Here is a 21,336-nt window from a genome sequence, read left to right on the forward strand (position 1 = left end):
CGGATCATGTTTACCTGCACTACATCTTGAAATCACAGCACATAGCTGTTTCCCCTCTACTCCTCTGGATGGAAACTAACTGTTGTTGGTTTTGTGGTTCTATTCTACCTGAATTCGCGAGATCTCGTGGGTCCTCGTTACTACACCTGTCAGTCATGGCCACAGCCGTTACGCAACAAATCCGGACCTAGTGGGTATTGAAGGATGGCGGAGCACGCAGCAGACACGCAGCGGAGCTGAGTCGCAGCCGAATTTTGGTGTTACCATGTAGTCCAGCCTTTACTTCCATGACAAACGTGCATCACTTTGTAACACACGTTATAATGCTCACCTAGCTGCTATCGTGGCATTCCCTCATACTCTGCTCCTGACTGGCTAGTAGTCCTTACCTAGGTACTGCCCAATGTGCGACTCCCAACAAAGATGGAACAGAAGTGCAATGCCTCACTCGGTAGCTAAAACAGAGAGCTTAACAAACAGGGTGAAAAGAGGAGCTGCAGCAATGCGCAGTACAAAAAAAATATGGTGTTTTTTTGAAAATTAAACCACATAAACCTATTCTGCTATAACCTCTAAATACAATTTATTTATTTTAGATACATTTTTTATTATGTTTATTATTGTTACCATATATCATACAGACATACAGAACAAATTCCACAATACGTGCCACGTAACATCTAGTGGTGCATAGACTCTAAATACAATTATGAATCTGAAAATGAGCATTGTATGAGGTCTTTACATGTAAATATGTTCTAGTTTCTTCTCTCCTCTGATACAGTAACCTGAATATCTTTGAGTTGTAGACCAAACAAGACATTTGAGGACGTCGTCTTGGGCTTTAAAAAACACTGTTTGACATTTTTCACCATTTTCTGACATTTTATAGACCAAACAACTAATCGATTAATTGAGAAATAATCCACAGATCAATCGACAGTTAGTTGTAGCTCTAGTGTGGAGGTCGCGGTGGTGGATGACCGTGTAATTAACTTCCACCATTTTATAAGCCGTTATCATGATCTTTCCCTAATATTAACCATACCGTAGCTGCCTTGTGCAGATATTATAGATTTTTAGATATTCGCATTTGTTAAAAATAAAAAATAAAAAGCGTCAATGAACGTGATCTAGGGCTTTGCAGAATCGTTCAATACTGACATTCTGTTTGCCGATAGATACACAGATAGTCTTCTACATCTGGGCAAAGAAGGCTGCATTCAGGGTATTGGAATTGGACAGCCCCATGTTAAAACCATTGTTATGAAATATATCAGGCGGTTGATGATATTGGACACATTTACAGATTCCAGGAGGTAACCACTAAATCTGTTTCTACCTCAAAAGCAGCTCTTCCTCTGAGAAATCTTTGTGGAGTGAGAAAAACTCCAAACCACCATGTAGCTGAGACCAACCACCTAAATCATTAGACTTTTCCTTTTGAGCATAGAGATCTCTACGTGTGCACGGGTGTGGGCATCCATATGCATGCAAGTGTGTGAGTGTGTGTGTGTGTGTGTGTGTGTGTGTGTTAGTGTGTGCTGGGTTGATGAGATGGGTTCCTCACACACTGCTGGTGGTCCCTGCACCCCGAGAGCCAGGTTAGTCTGCGGCAGCCTCAGCAGCAGGCAGGAAGAGAGGAAAAAGCAGCAGGAGGAGGAGGAGCGGGAGGAGGAGGAGTGGGAGAAGGAAGCGGAGGAGGAGCTGTGGGGGGGAGAGAGAGAGAGAGAGAGAGAGAGAGAAAGGAGCAGGAGGCGAAAGAGGAAAGGGAGGAAGGAAGGGGACAACCATGGTAATCATGGAAATCTGACAGACTATAATGGAGATGACAAAGAAATGCTCCATTGGAAGTCTATGAGGCATGTGATTCAGTTGAAAATGAGTTCAAAATGCGTTTTCTGAAAGATTTAACTTAGGCTAAATTAGCAGGAATAATTATCTGAAGAATATTTAAACATACACTTACATCTTCTTTGGAGAAAAAAAAAAAAAAAAAGAACACACTGTCTCTTTTTTTGCTCTTCCTTTGAACCAGGCATTATGAGCAGATCAGAGGTTAATATTTCCATCCAGGCACTTATTGTACACTAGACTAGACTATCGCATAAAAGAAAAAACATGTTTAGAAATCCTCTTGTTTGCCATCTTACCCACAGTCAGCTGATAAGATTGATATAGATTTCATACATGGACGTATTTTAAGCTTACTGCAGGAAACGGCTAGCTAAGCTCCTTTTAAAAGTCACGCTGTGGTCTTTGCATGTTGTATCTTGTTTAATTCAAAAATAGCGAATGAGATATTATTATAGTTGTAGTTGTTCAAGTTAGTTTTGGAGAACCCAATAACCCAGACCCAAACCAGATGACTCCTGCATTTACAGTACTAGGTACACCACATAGTACTATTTTTGACATACTATACCATGACTTTTTTTTAAGATTTCTTCAAATGCTATACTATGCCTTTTCATCACTTTTTCAAGATACTATACTATGACTTTTTTCAACATATTTATACTATCACTTTTTTCAACATAATGTACTGCTAGTGCAGTGCCCCTTGAAAATGTGCCTGTTTGGAACGGGCCGATTGCTTGGCCTGTGGTATTGCTGCTTGTGGAATTCTTCAAAACCGAATTGTACCCCAAAATTACTTAAAGAAGGACCCCAAACCACTTAATATGCAACTCCACTGTATAGCCTACTACTGACTTACAGTGTAGGCTACGACTACATCAGAGGAAGACACTGTGCTACTGTATTTACCTGACAGAGAACGGGGCAGATTCAGAATGTAATCACAAAATATCACAACGAAAATGTGGAGTAATCAGACATTAGCCTCATGGAATCATGGCAGTGCGCTACCCAACTGGCCCATTATGAGAGCTAATCAGCACATATCTGTGTTCATCAACCACCAGAACCAGACCGTGTGTGTGCGTGCAGAGAGAAAAAAAGAGAGAGAGAGAGAGAGAGAGAGCGCAAAGGACGTGTTCATTTCCATACAGGTTTAGTGGCTTTACGGTTAACGGTGAAGTATGGATTTGATTCGCGGGGGTATTTTGACGACGGTAATGTTATTAGTGTTGTAAGTTAGCAGTAGACTTAATCAACCCGAACCAGGGTGAGTCTGATGAAAACTGATGTGTCTGCCCAGTTCAACTCTGAAATTTTCTCGCATGAAGGAATAATCTCCGAGATTACGTTATGTCCTGCCAGCTCACAGCAATTTAACACAATAGCAGGAAAAGAGTCCCCCCCCCCCACGCTGTTCTAAAGCGTTCTGCATGTGGTGTCTGCGTGTGATGTGCAGGTTACCTTCCCCCGAAACACGCCCCCAAACACTGACAGACATATATACAGATACGTCTCGCTTTATAAGATAGATACCCTGCATCACGCTCTGTCTGCACTTGTTGTCTGTAGCTGGCTGTGCTTTGCATGTGTGGGATTCTGAAACGTCCTTAAATTCGGGAATTGTCGTTTGTTTATTCAAAGTCAAAGACAGTCCAAAGTAGGCCTAGAGCAGCTTTGCACATTTTTGTGGGTCTGAGGTGTATGTCACATTGTAGCTGCCGAAGCTCCGCTGCTCTCTGTCTCTGGTCCTCAGTGTGAGAGGGGGGAGTGGCCAGCGGCTAGAACGGCAAAAGCCAATGTGTGCTTCTTTTACTGATATATAGTTAACGATAGCCTTTGCATTTCAAATCCAAACAACGTCAAACTTGGCACTGCACTTACTCCTCTCCGTAGCAAGACACACATCAAGTTTGAAATTCATCAGACTAACGGTTCGAGAGATATGCAAATAACACACACACACACAGACAGACAGACGTTCCTGCAATTTATAGATAGATGGGTGACTAGCTTCTTTTTTTTCTAAGGTGAGAGATTAACTGATTAGATTTAAAATAAATATGGTCAGTTTATCATTTGATGTTGTAATGCCTCCTTGAAAATTGTATCTGACATTTTCTGAGTTGTGATGGTTTGCTAGCAGGACAAGACAGACCATCCCAAGGGCTCTCCAATGTCCATGGTCAACGCTAGTGAGCAATGTTTTAGCTGTCTTATGTCTAACTATGGTCTCAGTGAAAACCAGTTGTTTGTTTGCAGCTGGGTTGTTGTAGTCTGGCACTTCATATGCTCCCTTTCTTTTCTATCTCCCTTCTCTCCCATGTGAATACAGTCAACCCGTTTTCACTCCCAACTCGTATAATACGCACACTGGATCAGTGGCTCTCAGCGTCAGATACGACACAAAAATCAAGCTTTTAATAGCGTCTGTATGGTATGCACCGTGCAGAGCAGCGGCTCGACCGCTGCGCTGTAAGATGACGTAGTGATAAGAGCGACCACGGTAGCCGGTAGTATGAAAGACCGAAATGCCATGTATGGAGGTTGGTTGGGGGGTGGTGGATGAGTCAAACAACACAGGACTTTCACCCAGGAGACCGGGGATTTTGTCCCGTTCTTGTCCTCCTTGTCACTCAAACGGACATTTTATAATCCCACCCATGATCTTTTCCTAAACCTAACTGTCCCGTTCTTGTGCCGCATGTCAGTCAGTATGTCCCGTCAAGTCCCGACGCTAAAGTAGACTTTTAGCGTGAATAACAAGCGCCAAAGGCACATGACCAAGCGTCTGTATGTTACGCGATGGAAGAGTGAGAATGTGTTGGTACATTTCTGTGGTTGCTCTGAGGTTTACAGTATTTACCAAGCGGTTTTAGATGGCCGTTTTCATATCTGCTCTACAAAACATTTACCATTGCCATATTAATTCAGCAGTTGTAAGAGTTAGTTATTGAACTATTAGCTATTGACTGTATTGTCAATGCAGTTTTCAGTCCCTCCAGAAAAACGTGATTATGCGATTGCATAATTCAATGCATTATCAGCCAAAGTCCGCATATTGATGCAGGGGCCACATTTTTTCGAATACGCCGCACTTTCGACACATAAATTGCCGATTTCCGCACAAAATATGCCAGGGCTTGCATGATTTCATAATCCCCGCATTTTCGCTGCAAAAAAGTCACATATATCTTAACAGAAAGTTGAAAAATGTTGCGTTTACTTCACACAAAAACAGCCATTTTCTCCTGTTGCCATGAGAACGTTATGTAGTGACGTAATTACGCGACGTGAACATCATCGAAAAGCAGGGTGATGGGGGAATCACTTTTTTTCCTCTTTTTCATCAAACTGCAGTTTTTGCAAGTTCCCGCAATTTCAGCGCATAAAATTGCATATATCCCCCATATTACATTGCATTTTTTAAGAAAACGTGCCACATAATCATAATCTGCCTGCAACAACCACAAAAATACTCATACGCATTTTTCTGGAAGGGCTGAGTTTTTGAACACTGAGTTCTTCTGATTTGCACATTGCGTAGGCCTATATCATGGGTACGATTCAGGCAAGGAATTAAAACATGACAGAGAAACTTAATATCCCAGTCTGACAGTGCTGTTGGTGTTCCCCTTCAGACTGTGAAAGAAGATTGCATGACTTAAAGCGGAGGACACCCCTTATGAATGCGCTTCATTACCACCAACTCTCTGAAGACGCTAATAATTTGACTGTAACTGTGTGGCTGTTAGCACTGATCTTGCAACAAGGCTTATTTGCATAGAAAGGGGATAATTTTGCACCAGATGTATGCACACTACCTAATTTAATATGCAAATAGTACAGGAGCACCGAGGCGATTTTTGCTTGGCAGCACAGTTAGGGGTGCATTTTACTCTTTGCGGGTACTTTGAGATTGACATGGTCTAATTTGTTCAGGTTCAGAGGCCGTGCAATCCTTTTGTAAATTTTCCCGTGAGTGTAATATTGCCTTTTGTGCTTGTCCTTGGACTCCCAAGAATATAAGTTTAAACTTAACGTACACTATATTGACAAAGGCAAGGAGTTTTGTAGAAGTGCCCTTTCTGTTATGAGTTTCATCATTATGCAGAATATCCCTGTCTACTAAAAACCCATCTCCCGCAATTTGGCTACTTGCTGAGAAACATGGCAAATATTTTATTACCCATCTACACCTGGAATCCTGTCCAAATATTGCTTAGAGAGACAGCTTTGGGTTTGGGGAAAGCAGATTTATTTTTGTTTTTTCACTTTTGATGAGAGCTAACGATTTTTCCTGCTGTTTTCAGTCTTTGTACTATGCTAAACAGTTCCCAGAGCTACTTCTGTAGTGGGTGCACAGCAATAAAACTGATCTATCTTCTGGAAGTAAACAAGCGTATTTCCCAAACGTTTGGAGAGCTCTTTTAAAGTGAACACGTCGCCATGTAGCAGTGATGATAGAAGGTACTGAAATAATGTTAAGGGAACACACTTGAGACAAGGAGAGGAAAGTCTCATAGTCTCGATAGATGAATCACAATGACAAGCCTACAGAGGTCTATCGTTTGTAAAGATATCAAATGTTTATTAATACTTTTTATTAAAATGTTTAACAAGTGTATATTTTCTCCTAACAATGCTCTCATCTTGTGGCATTACAATCTGTTTAGTAAATGCAGTAGTCTCAAAACACATATTTATGGCATTAACATGTCTATTAAACCTTTAGAAAAACGATTAGCAGTTCCTCTATTGTACGGTGTATGGCTCATCCATTTATATAAATGACTAGCTGCTATTTTTGCTCCTTTCTAATGTTACAGAAGTAATTATAAAATGCAAATTGCAGGGTGTGCACTGTCAAGCATGTGAAACACAACAAAGAGATGCTTAGCACCACATTTTTCAACTTGACACTTTCAGCATCATGGTGAGAAAACAACCCCATATTGTAAAAGTAGGTGGTATTCAATTATATTAGAAGCCTGGAGCAATGAAACAAAATATATGGTTGATTTTCACAGATTAGCCTGATACTAATTAGCGCTGGAGTGGGATGCACAAGCTACACATTATAGTGGATCTTCATTTTTTTAAACCAATATTTGGACTACATTTGTTCAAGTATCGGCCTTTTTCCGATACGTCATATTTCTGTCAGTCTGAGTCTTAAGCCACCATTATGATTAAGGTTACTTCTAAAACAGAACTGTACAAAAAGGGGTCTACAAAGGGTGGAATGCAAGTTTTTTTCTTTTTTTGCACATTATGCGGTTATGTTGTTTGATACATATATAAATTAGGGCTGTCAATCGATTACAATATTTAATTGCGATTAATCGTATGATTGTCTATAGTTGTTAATTAATCACAAATGAATCGGACATTTTGTAGCTGTTTTAAATGTACTTTAAAGGGACATTTTTCATGTTTTTAATAGTAATGGAAAATGGTATATGAGACTCGACATACTCCGGTGGTCACTCAATTCACATCGAAAGTACATGCAGATGACTTTAGCCTTGTGGAGAGAACCATCTGGAAGGGCTTTGAAACTGTACTTGCCATTCTATTTCTGCTCAATGAGGTTTTTTCCTTTTTTTTCGAAAAGGGTTTTGAGCTGCTTTTTAATGATAATTGTTGTAGTTAAAAATGTAAGTAAAAAAACCTGTTACTCAGAACGGGAAGTAAGTGCGTGGCTCTTAAAAGAGCCTTTAATTTGTGATTCAGGATCAGGTTTAACCTCCGAAGCCGTACAGGGTGCGGCCCTGCCTCTTCAGAGCGTACACCACATCGATGGTGGTCACCATCTTCCTCATGGCGTGTTGGTGACCGCGTCACGGGTCAGGTTCTCCAGGAACACCTTGAGCACACTGCGGCTCTCCTCGTTGATCAGACCGGAGATGTGCTTCACTCCACCGTGGCGAGCCAGACGGCGGATGGCTGGATGCCCTGGATGTTATCACAGGGCACCTTACGGTTTCTGCTGGCCATCCACAATGCATGGAAGTACAACATTAATGCTGCATCACTTCGCGTGCATTAATTGCGCGTCAAACAAATTAGTGGTGTTAAAAAGGAATTTGCGTTAAATCGTTATTATCGCTTTCATTTTGACAGCTCTGTAATAGCTCTCATTCCAAGAGTTTCCCCTGCTGCTAAAAAGGTCTTTGGTTTACTCTATCTTAAAGGAACACTTTGTCAATTATTATTATTATTATTTTAAGTTTTATTTTATGACTAAGTAATAGTGGTCACATGTCTTTCAAGTGTACTTCAGAACTCGTACATGTTTTTCCTATGGTCTGAGACAGTCCAAAAATATTAGTAAACAGGAAAAGGTCCCTCCCATATCCAAACACTGGAGTGCTAAAATTCAAATGTTGGGATGTCATCAAGAATAGTCAGGAACTGCACCATAGACAATGCATTTGGAAAGATGTTATAAATGACACCGAGGACCACCAGAGGAATGTTCTGAGTGTATGGGTACATTTTCTGTTTCAGACATGAGAACACTACAATGGAAGAAAGCTCATTTGGGTATAAAAAAAGAAAAGAAAAACATTCTGGGGGTCTCCCATTCATTGGCTATGGAGCGGCTCTAGACTTTATACTTAATGATATCACAAGTTTAAGACTAACTTCTCTGGTTTCTGGGTTTGAGAGATAGAATAGCTCATGTTCACAAATATTGATTGAACTTTCCTAGCCCATGAACGTAAAATATTGGAATTCTTAATTTAGGTGTTGTTCCCCTTTAATGTCTACAACACTTGCTATTGTTCGTATTTATCATTTTGTAGGCTAGGTTGCTTACAAAATTCACAACCACTACACCACCAATACAACCAATGCCAACACAAACAAGAGGGCTGGTTAGTACTGAGCGTTTGCCTAACTGAAGTTTTTAATTTTTATATGGCCAGCATGGCAACAATTATTTAGTTGTTGTTATACTGTAGTTGCAAAAGGTGGCTATAGCATTGCTTTTTATAATGGATGCTCATATTGAATGGGCACCAACTGTAATCAGCCAAAGGTTTTGAAATTAGAATTATGTTTATATTGGGAAATTCTGCTGGAATAAAGTCCCGTGCCAACATTCAGTGCCAATGCAGGAAGCAGTGTGCCCTTTATGAAGCTAAACAAAACTACAAAAATGGACATTGGGGTGGTGGACACCGAATTCCTGTCCTGTCACAATCCAACAGTTAATGTCTGCTATTTGAAAACTGTAATCATAACTTCTCCCTAACCTCAATAAGTATGTTCATTGCCTATCCTTAGCTATACCTGTACTATGGTTTATTTGCCAAATCCAAAATATGTCTCTATCTTAATCAACCAACGGCATGTGCCGATATTGTAGGAAAACATTATTTGAATATAACTGTTGACAAAAAAACTATACATATGTCTCCACCACAGAGACATATTGTATGTACAGGCAAGGGGACCCTCCAAAGTTATTTCTCAGAATATTACCCCTCTCTCCCGGGTCCGTAACATTATTTCTTTTCATACAATGGTGTTAGAACGCTTTCATAGCAGAGGCAACTTGCACTTGCCAACATCACGCTGACAAGAATCTCTGTGACAGATAAAGTTTCTGGTCTTTCTGGACTGGTTTACTGGTCTGGCCCAATTGAGATCAAATTAGGGGTATGTGGCCCTTGAACTAAAATGAGCTTGACACCCCTGATCTAAATACTGTTTCAGAAGCGCTTTCAGTCGAAAAATAAGTTAATGAATATCAGCACATACTAGCTATAGGCAGCTTCTAAACAGCCTTCAAATCAATATTAGTCAAACCCTATTTTATTCTAGTCTAGTGATCATATTTTGTCTACATACTAAGTGAATCATTGTGTGTAATCCCAAGCAAATGAGTGACAGTGTGTCAATTATTGCACACTCCAATCCAGGGCATGTCCACATAGCAGAGTGCATAACATGCGGCAATAGTGGCATTTGTGCATTAAATAAGTGTGCAAGAAGTTGTCAATACGAGGTTTAAAATAGGGTGGTACGTTGTCATTAGAATAGAGAAACCTTTGGTATGAGTATGTCAGACTCTGTTCTGTTCTGTTTTGCCTGCAAGGTGCCTGTTGGGACTATTCATTCTGTCTGTTCTTATTTACATTGTTACGATCATATCGTAACAAGGTAATTGTTCCGAATAGATGCATAAACCTTGTTGGGGAATTAATGTTGTGGTGGAGCAGTGCTGCTGTGAAGCTCACACTCACACTGTGTATATCGTATCTTACTGTATATGCTCTATTATAACCTGTTACTCATTACATTGTTAGATATACAAATCTTCTATTAAGGCTGGGGGAAACGCAGCATGAATGTCTTATTTGAATTCTAAATGTGTGATAGACTGAACTTTCTGAAAAAAGCACACTGAATTCAGATGTCTAAAGTGATTACTTGTTGGACAACTCAAATTATATCTGAATGTAAAAAGTGCAGTGTTTATGAGAACATTAATACATCATCCCAGTAATAATTTTGATTTGGAACACTGATTGCTAACATGATTGCCTGCACCAACCTAAGAAAATACCAATAGTAGTATACATATCAAGTTGATGTCAGAAGTCACCCATATTTGCTATTTATGGTGTTGTTTTTTTTATGAATAATGGGGACTCCAATAACTATCTAAGATACTACAGTAATGTAATGTACCCCAGGCAATAAGGCTACAGAGGGTACTGTAATGTACACCTGGAGCACCATATAATGTTCAGCTGGGTTACTCGGGGTTTATTAACTCTGACAATAAGGGAGCAGCACCTTATATACCACTGGATGCCTTATTGCCAGGGGTATATAATGTGGGTCCCATGTACACATAATGTACTCCAGGCCAATGGTTCCCAAAGTAGAGTCCGGGGATCCCCAGGGGTCCTTGAGGTAGTTTCAGGAGATACTTTATTTCACTACAATTGCATCCATAAGTAATGATAGAATGTATGACGATTTTGCGTATGGGTTTCATATACTTTCTGTAATAAAACATCTAAAAGCAAAAATCCTATCAGATGGGGGACCCTGGGACAAAATCTTATCAAATAGGCGTCCGTTTCTAATTTTTGTCAGTTTAGGGTACCTTGAAATGGAGAACCACTGCTCCAGGCAATAAGGCTGCTAAGGGTACATAATGTACCCCTGGTAGCTTTGCCCACATTACGCAAGATCCTACCCATGCGTCATGTACCTCAGCCAATTAGGCTACCAGTGGTACATGCTGTACATTATATGGTGCTCCAGGGGTGGCAAGGGGTATATAAACCCTGACAATAAGGCAGCTCAGCATCTAATTGCCTTATTGCCAGGTGTATATTATGTGGATCCTGCATACACATTTACTACCCAAAACAATAAGGTTATCAGGGATATATTATGTACCCTTGGAGCACGATATAATGTAGCCTTATTGCCCAGGGTACATTACCTCCGGTAGTAAGGCTGAGCACCAACTAATTTACCCCAGACAGCCTTATTACAAGGGGCACATAATCTAATGTAATCTAAAGAACCATCTATGTAGGGACAGGCATTGCAAATTATCTTAATCTATAAATGCTGTGGTGTGTGGTATTGGTCTATGCTACATACTTGTCCTTATACAATAGGACATTTAAAAAAATCCTCCTGGCAGCCTTAATGCCAAGGGTACATGACATGTATGCAACATCCTACTTAAAAGTAGATACAATTGGGCGCCAGGATAGCTCAGTTGGTAGAGCGGGCGCCCGGGCTCGACTCTGACCTGCGGCCCTTTGCTGCATGTCATTCCCCCTCTCTCTCCCCTTTCATGTCTTCAGCTGTCCTGTCAAAAAAAGGCCTAAAAATGCCCCAAAAAATTATTATTATAGATACAATTATGAGAACTTTAACTGATATATGTGGGTGTCTGTGGGCAGGTTTGTAACAGTATTTTGGTTGTACTACATCAATCAGAAATCTGTTTAGTTTATTGAAGTTATGCCTTGGATTGGCCTGCTATATTTTACTAATTTTCTATTTAGCCTCTTCTCTTAATTCATTCTGAATCTAGTTGTGTAGTTAATTACGCAACATCGTTCTACCATTTATGCAATGTGATCATGCAAACAGTGACATCATGTGCATACCCTTTGATGTTACTTCTACTAGGATCACCAGTAACCCCAAAGGATTCCAATTTCAAAGCAAAGGGACTTGTGTTGCGATTGAAATTTAGATTTTCTTTAGATTTTAAAGCTTCCCCCCCAACAATAACACCAACCATTAGCACCGATTAGCTTTAATGCGTTGAGGCAAATACTTGCACTAGTAGAAGCTGTAAAATAAAAGCTGCTTTAAATTAATTTTTCTTCCAAGAGATGTTTTCTTGTTCATGGTCACTTGTTGACTGCAAGTCATGGACACATTTTAGCAGGTAAACATTACTGTGATAAAGTAACATTAGTAACCCTGGTATTACGCGTTATTTCTTCACCGCTGTGCTTTCAACCGTTTGATTTACCGGCACAGCCTTGGGGTGTGTATGTGTGCTTACACTATATGTGTGTGTGTGTGTGTGTGTGTGCGTTCAAATGTGTATGTTAACATATGAGTGTTCTGAGTGTATTCACTTAAAAGAAAGAGGATTGTCTGACTCATCAATACAGGGTCACTGGGTGAAGCTAAAACACTGTACAATCAATACAATCAAATGTTGAAGGAAGTTTTTACTGAACTCTTCCAGGGTAAGTACTGTATAGCTCCAGAAAATTGAATTAATTTCCTCCCATGACAGCCTATTACTTTAAGGCAAAACAACACGGGCAGAGGACTGGGTTAAAGGGTCTCAGCTCTCTTTCATCACTTAAACTATTGGATAATAATAATTGTTCATTTGGTAATTGCCCTCAGAGATTTTAGAAGATATTTTCAACTAGATGATGTCAACCTAATCAGTACAAAATTTTGACAGTGTGACCTTACAAGATATTGAAACGGCTTTCTAAAATGTTCAGAATTCATTTTCATTAAGTTTTACAAAATGGTCTAAGTAGCATATATGTATGACTGTGGCCATCATTTAATTTATGTGCAGTATTTACAATGGTTTACCACATACTACACACTACAATACCATATATATATATATAACAGTACAACGTGTGTATATTAGGCATGTAGTTATGTTCAAATTGATAGTTCAAATATTATCCCAGTATGCTATATCTTCATAACAACTGAATTGAAATAAAAAAAATACATCTGAATTAAAACTAAAACATTTTTGACTGAAAAATAAGGCAAAACATTTTTTTTCATTTAAAGATTTTTTTTTCCTAATGTACAATAATGTACAATTTCTTCTTTTGTATTTTCTTTGCTGAAGAAACAAAGCTGTCTCCACCTCCCACTATGATAAATGTATATGTATTTTTTTTCTGTTCAGTCTATAGTATTTGGGCTCCCATCTGTTCACTGCTAGCTTTTGAGCTAACAATGGTGTTAAAAAACTTAAACATGCTATACATGTCAAATATGTTTCTCTCTTATTTATTAGCTAGTCATAGGAAATAAATGGAGAGCTTATTAGCTTTTAGCTAACTGTCTTCTACAGTGCTTCTACTTCTTTAGCATGTATCTTGCAGTGGACTGCTGCGTATAAAATATTCATAACTGCTATTTTGTCTGCTAATGCAACCACATTAAGTCATACAAAACATCCAAGTAAATATATCCCTCATTGTACAATGCCCCATTTGTGACTCTGAAATAAATACTGATACGTTTACAATGTCACGTATAAAGGACATACTATGTTAAATACATAATTATTTATTTCACAGGACATACTTATGTATTGTAATTCATTTTTTATACAGTTACAGCTGCATTTAGCTTAAAGTATACCTGGGTTAAAATAAGTAAAACAGTTTAGATGTGTCTCGCAGCTAAATAAGTCTGGGTTAAGATATATATTTTGTATAGTGTCTTATAACAAGTTAGTAACTGCCTCAAGGTTTTGAGCTGGACTAAGTGAAACTGAGCTTTTATGACAGAATTGGGTCCATACTGACCACCAACAACCCAGGTTTATATATTCCTGGTGAGATTTCACTGTTTCATAATTTTTTTTTTTATGTATTTACAGTTGCCCTAAGTATTTCTCCGATGGTGCAGGCCATTATATCAGCAACTATTCAGTGTCAGTGTGATAGCCAGGACGTTCTAGTCAAACAACAGAATCTTGTGTTGTGTTACTGCACTGATTTAGAAAAGACTATATATGAGCTAAATGCCACAAATTAAAACAGTGAAATAGTTACATTATTAGCAGAATGGAAATGGACAGCAGAAGTGGGGAGGTGTGTGTTAGTGATGGGGCTATTGATGACATGGCTCATGCAGCAGAGCAAACCTTTGCCATACATGTGCCTGTGATCCAACTGTATATTACTGCCAGCACTCCAAATGTTTTATTAAACTGCTCTTAGTGTTCCCATTCCCTCAGGAGTGTCAGGAAAAAATCATAAAAAACAGTTCAATAGTTTTGGGGAAGTTTTAGATCATTTTAGATTACAATAGAAAAAAACATTTCTGGAGTTTTTCTTGAGGTCATTTGAGATGGTGGTTAAAGTCTAGCTTGGATCCATGGTGACAGCAGAATTCCTCACGTTTCTTATCTCGTTGTCGCCATTGGGCCTAAGTGAATAAATGCAGAGAAACCAACCCTTATCTTACTGCATATGATATAGCACTGTCATTATAGTGTGAGTTTCCGCAAATTGGCAAACAAATGATTTCTTTAATTTATAAATCAGAACATATATTTAGCATGTATTTTGTTTGATTTTGTTAGCATTTATAGATTTTTTTTTGTCATGAGACTGCCTTTCATAGCAAATGTGGTTATAGTAAGAAATTCTGCTATCATTGTTGTAAATACAGTAACAAAGCAGAGATGAAAGTCAGAGGACGTTCTTACCTTTTCAAGTTGTGCATTCTGTTTGGACTTGTAGAGGAACTCTCCCACGGCTACGAAGATGGAGAGGACAAGTCCAGCGGCCAGGACGATGAAAATCCCTCCGATGTTCTGCACCCCGAGGGCGCTGGCCTCCTTACTTTCCTCCTCGGGACAGCCATTTCCTCTCCACCACTTCTCCTTCATCATGTGCAGCTTCCCTTCCTCCTGAAGCTGCAGTATGGCAATAGTGATCTTATCTCGGTATGGAGAGCCTGAAGGACCAAAAAAACATGAGGTCAGCCTGAGCAACCAACATGACTGAATCAGTGCCTTTATCTTATCTGAGCATGGAGGACACAGATTGACACCTTTATTGAATATTGTCTTTGATGATCAGCCAAAGTGAATCAACCAAACATGTGATGAGGGCAAAAAGTCATTGTGGTGTAGAGAAAATACTTCATTTGTATAGATAATACCAAGTTAATGTGTGGTGAGCGTCTTGCGTCGTAATGCTACCGTCCATCACCCAGGTGGGTGCTACACATTGGTGGTAGAGAGTAGTGTGTGCCGCCACCGAAGGGCTTTAAGTGTCTATGAATTATTATTATTGTATTATTTTATTTCTTCCTAAAGACACCAGCGTGGTTGGTGTTTTCGTTTTTACAGAGTTGGGTTGTAGTGAAAATATTATATCTTAATTGTTGAGCAGAATACGAGACATCGTTCGCACATTTTCAGTTGTCAAGGTCTTGTTCTTTAACTGTGGAATAGCTATCCAGGCTAACATGTTAGCCATGTTACCCAAATAAGAGTATTGTTAAGAAATTGTTAATGTAAAGCTGAGGAACCACCTTAAACACATTCTAACTATGGAATAAAATATGCCCAGATTGAAGAAACTCACTTCCCCTAATTTACTTATAACCAACAAGACTGCCTTAAATTAAATAAAATTATTTATTTCAATCAAAGGAAAGGAAAGGGAAGTATATATATGATTCAATTTAGTTTTGAATGGCAAACACTCATCAAAATATCTAAACTAAACATAAGTTAGGTTCCATGACCCTACAATAGTCAGAAGAACCTATATTATAATGATTACACGAACAGGTCCTGATGATTCTTAATAATGTACATGTTCTCATCTAATATCACAGTCATATCAACCTTTTTCTATTGGTGCCTCATTAGCATCTGAAAATGACTTCATGTATAAAGCTCATTCTAGGTATGGTCCAGCTGTGTAACATTTTTGAGTATTGCAAAGCAATACATTGCTGATCATTTTAAAGATACGATTTCCAGTATTCAGGCACTTAACACTTGTCTATTCTGCTCAATGCAGCTTTTACAGTTTGTGTTCCAGAGTCTCTATTAAACTGAAATATTTCTCAGAACATATTTTAAAACCAACACTGTGTAAATCATGTGAGTTTCTCCCAGTGCAGAGAGGGGCATCAATTCAATACCAGAATTCTATAAAAGCATTTCATTTGACAGACTGTAGCTGGAGACTTTGTCTGGCTTAGCCTTGTTTTAGTTTTTTTCCAGACAGCATTCCGGGATGGAAAAAAAACACGCTCTGGTTTATTGGCATTTCTTTAAACCAATCACAGTCGTCGGATCAACAGAGCTACGGTGCCGCTGCAAAATAGCCTCGGGAAGGAACTTGTTTTGGTGGAACGTGTACGTTGTGCAACAGAAAACTCAGATTGGACAGATAGTCTAGCTAGCTGTCTGGATTTACCCTGCAGAGATCTGAGGAGCAGTTCACCATAGTCCTCAGAAATCCACCAGTTTAGAATGCCAACACAAAGAAAAAGGAAGGCATCCGTCCGAAAAGAGGAACATCCTGGAAGTGGAACATCGTGGATATAGACTACCTGGGTTGTGACTGACATATGTGGGTGGTGATGGTGCAGTGGATATGACACATGGCTTTGGTGTGGGAGACCTGGGTTCGATTCCCACTGTGATACATCTGAGCACTGAGCAAGACACTTAACCTCTAGTTGCTCCAGAGGCGTGCAACCTCTGACATATGTAGCAATTGTAAGTCGCTTTGGATAAAAGCATCAGCTAAATGACATGTTATGTACTTTGAAAATGGTATTTTACAATAACTTTGAATGCACCATGAGGCTACCAGTTTCAAGTGAACGTACCGTCTGTGTTGTTTTTCCAACAACGGCAGCTGCACACTGCTTAACGTCCCGCTGTTGGATCCTCTCCAGTGAAATACAGTCACACTTTACACCGTTTAGCTGTCAGCATTTTAACCGTGTTTAATCCAGCTGCTAGCTAACGGTAGGCTAACTTTAGCTGCTGTCGAGTGTAGTGTTAACTAGCGTCATGTGCAGCGATGCTTCTGTTGCCTCTAATGTTGCTATTCGGTCCGGTAGATACCGGTCGTTAAGGCACCGGTGCCGTATTAGCACCAGGCCTCGGTACCCAACCCTACTCAAGACCCAAGTAAAGTTCCCGTGTCTTGCTTCTCAACAATGGAACAAAGCAAAATGAGCCGCGTTTGCATGGGGAGAGCAAGAATCGGATGGAAAAAGTAATGTTTTCATTCTTATTTTTCTACTCTTAAGGATCAGATTTGCTGCTTTTTTATTCCATGCTTTGGTTTTAAAGCCTCCTCGGTCCTACTTCTGGAAAGCACTCTGTGCACCTTCATTTCTTCTTTGCTGTGTATTGGTGTATTTCAATTGAAAACCCATTATATTTCAATGAGCATTCGGTACATTCCAGTATATTTCATTGCACATGTTTAACAATGTAAAATATTAATGCTAATGTATAGCATTACCATTTCATTGTCCCCACAGGCCCAACAACATTAAAATAATACACCTGAAATACATCTGTGGGGCTCATTCTACATCTATAACTGCAACTGTAATTAAAACCAGTTGCCATGGTTAATCCGTGCTAATGTTTGCACTGTGCGCTGTTACCTTGGCTTAATAAGTTATTGTACCCAAAGAGAGACTTGAAATGTTCCCTTCTGCCCATGTGGAATGTCTGCAGAGCGCTCAATGAACCCCCCCACCTCCCTTCTCCACTCAGGTAAAGCACTCCAGCACCTTCCCCTGCTCTGCTTATCAAAACCAGCCATATGTCAAGATCCCTGATTAAACCTGAAGGGTGAAGCCTTGTTAAAAAAATAAAAAAATAAAAAAAACTCCCAGTCCCAGTCTTCTGCAGTACAGCCAATACACTGCAATCAGGATGTCAATGCAGCTTAAATTTAAAAAAAAAGAAACTAATAACACCTATTATTGCAAACACTTAGAATGAACTCTCTGAGGAACACAGGGGGCGAAACATGTTTGGATGAGAAAACATTATCAATTGGCTAGCTCCAGTGGAGTAGCGATCTCTGTGATTAGTAGTTAGTATGCAGAGCCAGTCTGGAAACAGTATTATGTAGTGGACCCAAAAGACCCGAAACAGTGACAATGATCAGCCCCCTACTGAAGTGGAGCTTTGAGCCACGGCCCTCAGCCTTGTGGCGCCGTGGCTGCAGTCACAAGGCTGTGTTCACACTCTAACATCTCTTCTGTCCTTCATCTCTGCCCAAGGGTTTCTGCTATGTGACTATTTATTTCAGAACAAGCTGGCCAACATGCTTCAAAAGCATCTATTACCATGGTGATGGGGAATGTGAATCGCACTCCGGTCCTAGTTATTCATTGTCATCTACAGTAGATAGATCCTCTTCAGCTCCGGAGTTGAACAACAAGCCAAGTGTGTCACATAAATCACTCGCTACTAAAGAAACAAGCATTTTTGAAACTGGGCCAGCTTTGCCTGATCAAAACAAATGGAAAGACCTCAGTAATATCATATGAACATGATCATCGTGTCATTACAGTCAAGACCTGTGCTGCACTGTCACTGTGCCACGTTTTTGGCAAGTGTCATAAACCACATTGGCATGATCATGAAATGGGTCCGAGGCCTACTGACCCACTGAGTTGAAAATCGAGAAACTGTGTTTCCTTTAGATGGGTTTTTATATTAGAGTTGTAAAATATACTGCACACCATCAGATCCTCCACCATTTTCATACAAAGAACCAGATGGCATTACGAAGCTGGCCTCAGCTGTAAAACTTTAATGCTCCATAAACACAACAGGCCTTTATACTCAGTTGCAAATAACTGATAGGTTTGTCTAGTCACGAGGCCTAAGTATGGCAGTAGCATATGATCGGTCCAATCCTTTGGTTCAGAGCAGGAAACGTCAAGAGCTGTTCGTGCTTCTTCAATAAGTCAATGCCCACCTCTCTCGTTTTCTTCTCCTGAAACTCGTGATACATGCCTTCGTCACATCCAGACTCCACTACGCATTATTTATGGTACATCATACCAACGTCCTCAATTAACTCTAGTACATCCAGATCTCTGCTGCTTGCCTGCTCACTCACTCGCACTGCTTGGGACCACATCGCTCCCTGTACTAAAGAACCTCTGCTGACTCTCTGTCTCTCAAACGGATTTAATTCAAAGTGCTTTCCATAGTCAGACCTCCTTTGACCTCGCTGGTCAACTAAAGCCTGACATCCGGCATGTCGCTCACGCGCAGGATGTCAGTCCCCTTCCGCTCTGCGTGTGTTGCTGTTCTCACTATCCCTTCCAAAGGATTTTGAGAACGGCAGCAACAACAAACTTCAACTACACACTGAAAATGGCAAGTTTCAAAGAAAATTTGGATTGTGCAATAAGTCAGGCCTGCTTGGTTCTTTCGGCCAATGATTGTGAAGATTTACAAAGAATACGTTTACAGTATTTAATCTCTAACTGGCACGCTGTGGACTAAGTACACACTGGTAAGAGCAAATTACGTTTAACCATGTATCCAGACAATTTACATAGCTCACTTTACTGTATTGTGTGAAAAGTTAAATTAATTTAATATTTGATGTGGCGTTTTCCTTTGCGGGGTGCAAACTGTTGTTCTGCGGGTCCTTGAACAAGTATCACATTCCTGCTAGTAGAAAAATGTACTTAAAAAAGTCACCAATATTGTACACCTCCTATGTTTCATATTTGGAACATTTCCAGACGACTTGTATCCAATCACATAGATGGTGCTGAATTGTCATGCAGATTTAGGGTATGTGAGTTGGTTTATAATTATTCTTTTCATGGTTTTATGTGTAACAATCTAAAATTTCATATGTAGGGATTTCCTTCATGTTTTATTGTTTGTACTAATAGTTCCTTTTTTTCTGTTTTTCAATGATTTTTGCTCTGGCAGGATCTGAGTGTTGCTACACTGTACAGGAATGTTATGGAAAATGCTGGCTAGATATAGTGAAGAGTTAATTTGTAAAAAACAGAAAAAGGCCATTTTAAAAATGAATAAACCAACACAACAGATGATTTATATTCCCTTGAGTGCACAATAAGAAAAACACGATATCTTATCAAAACAAACCAACATCAATTTGATTGATATTCCCTTGGATTGGACACAAAGAAATTCGGATTTAGTAAAACAAACAACTCAAATCCTGACGCTTTCTCACAACACAGGACTTTCACCCAGGAGGCTGCAGCTCGTGTCCTGTCCTATCCACTTTAGTTACATTATGAATGTACGTATTTTAACCCCACCCACAATGTTTTCCTAACCCTTACTAAGTGGTTCTGTTTTCCTAAACGCAACCACGTAATTTTGTTTGAATTGCACTTAAACATTTGGACAGAGTCAGGCTCACTGTTTCCCACGGTTTCTAGGTTTTATGTTAAGCTAGCTAACTAGCTTCTGGCTGTTAACTTCATATTTACCATACAGACATGAGAGTGCCATCAATCTTCGGCATCAGGGGCGTAGCACAAAATTCTGGGCCCTGTAGAAAGGCATTCTCTATGGGCCCCTCCCCGCATCCACAGCCATTCATTCTAGTGTATTTTTGGGCCCTCTTCACACGACGGCCCTGGGTACTCCCCCCCCACCCCTCTCCAGTCCGACACCCAAGCAAATACATGTTATTTTACAAAATGTTGAATCCTTTGAAATCTCCTTCCTTCCTTTTCGAGTAGTGTAAGACATGTCCAGAATAGTTGTAAAATCAGAAACCAACTGATTCATGAAATAGGGCGTAATGCTTTTAGACAAATTACAATTAAAATGTTTAAGGTAGTTTAAATATTCAGTTATTTAAATTTGATTTCTATACGCCATCCACATTTTACATCTTATCTTTATATGTTTTCTAAATTTGATTATATAGTTGCCCTACATGTAGTATTCTCATTTTTTGAGAATGAATTACTAAGCGCCAGCTCTCAAAATGTCTCCTATTTCAGATTTGATTCCTTTCTCCAGTCCTAGATACAGTATGTAAACTAAATGTATATTCTTTTTTCCTTTACTCCTTGACATGGGGTTTTCGTCTAAATGTAAATTGGTTTGTGATGTACTATAGGTATTATCTTGAGTTGAGTGGGGTGTACACTTATCCAGTTGACTGCAACCACACATGT

The 21,336-nt window shown here is 39.6% G+C and overlaps 1 protein-coding gene and 1 pseudogene across 2 annotated transcripts in view; both read right to left on the minus strand.

Annotated features, from left to right (window-relative positions):
* grik2 (glutamate receptor, ionotropic, kainate 2) overlaps positions 1-21,336 on the minus strand; it is a 305,612-nt gene that overhangs the window by 12,639 nt on the left and 271,637 nt on the right. The window contains exons 15-16 of one of the 2 annotated variants that reach the window (XM_039805547.1): positions 14,852-15,102; positions 14,541-14,568 (exon numbers count right to left, since the gene is read on the minus strand). In XM_039805547.1, coding sequence (XP_039661481.1) covers positions 14,541-14,568; positions 14,852-15,102 — 279 coding nt within the window. The remainder of the gene's footprint in view (positions 1-14,540; positions 14,569-14,851; positions 15,103-21,336) is intronic. The other variant, XM_039805548.1, reaches the window with a different exon arrangement.
* LOC120562081 lies at positions 6,431-11,656 on the minus strand (annotated as a pseudogene).

Source organism: Perca fluviatilis, chromosome 7 (assembly GCF_010015445.1).
Source record: "Perca fluviatilis chromosome 7, GENO_Pfluv_1.0, whole genome shotgun sequence".
NCBI classification, from domain to species: domain Eukaryota; kingdom Metazoa; phylum Chordata; class Actinopteri; order Perciformes; family Percidae; genus Perca; species Perca fluviatilis.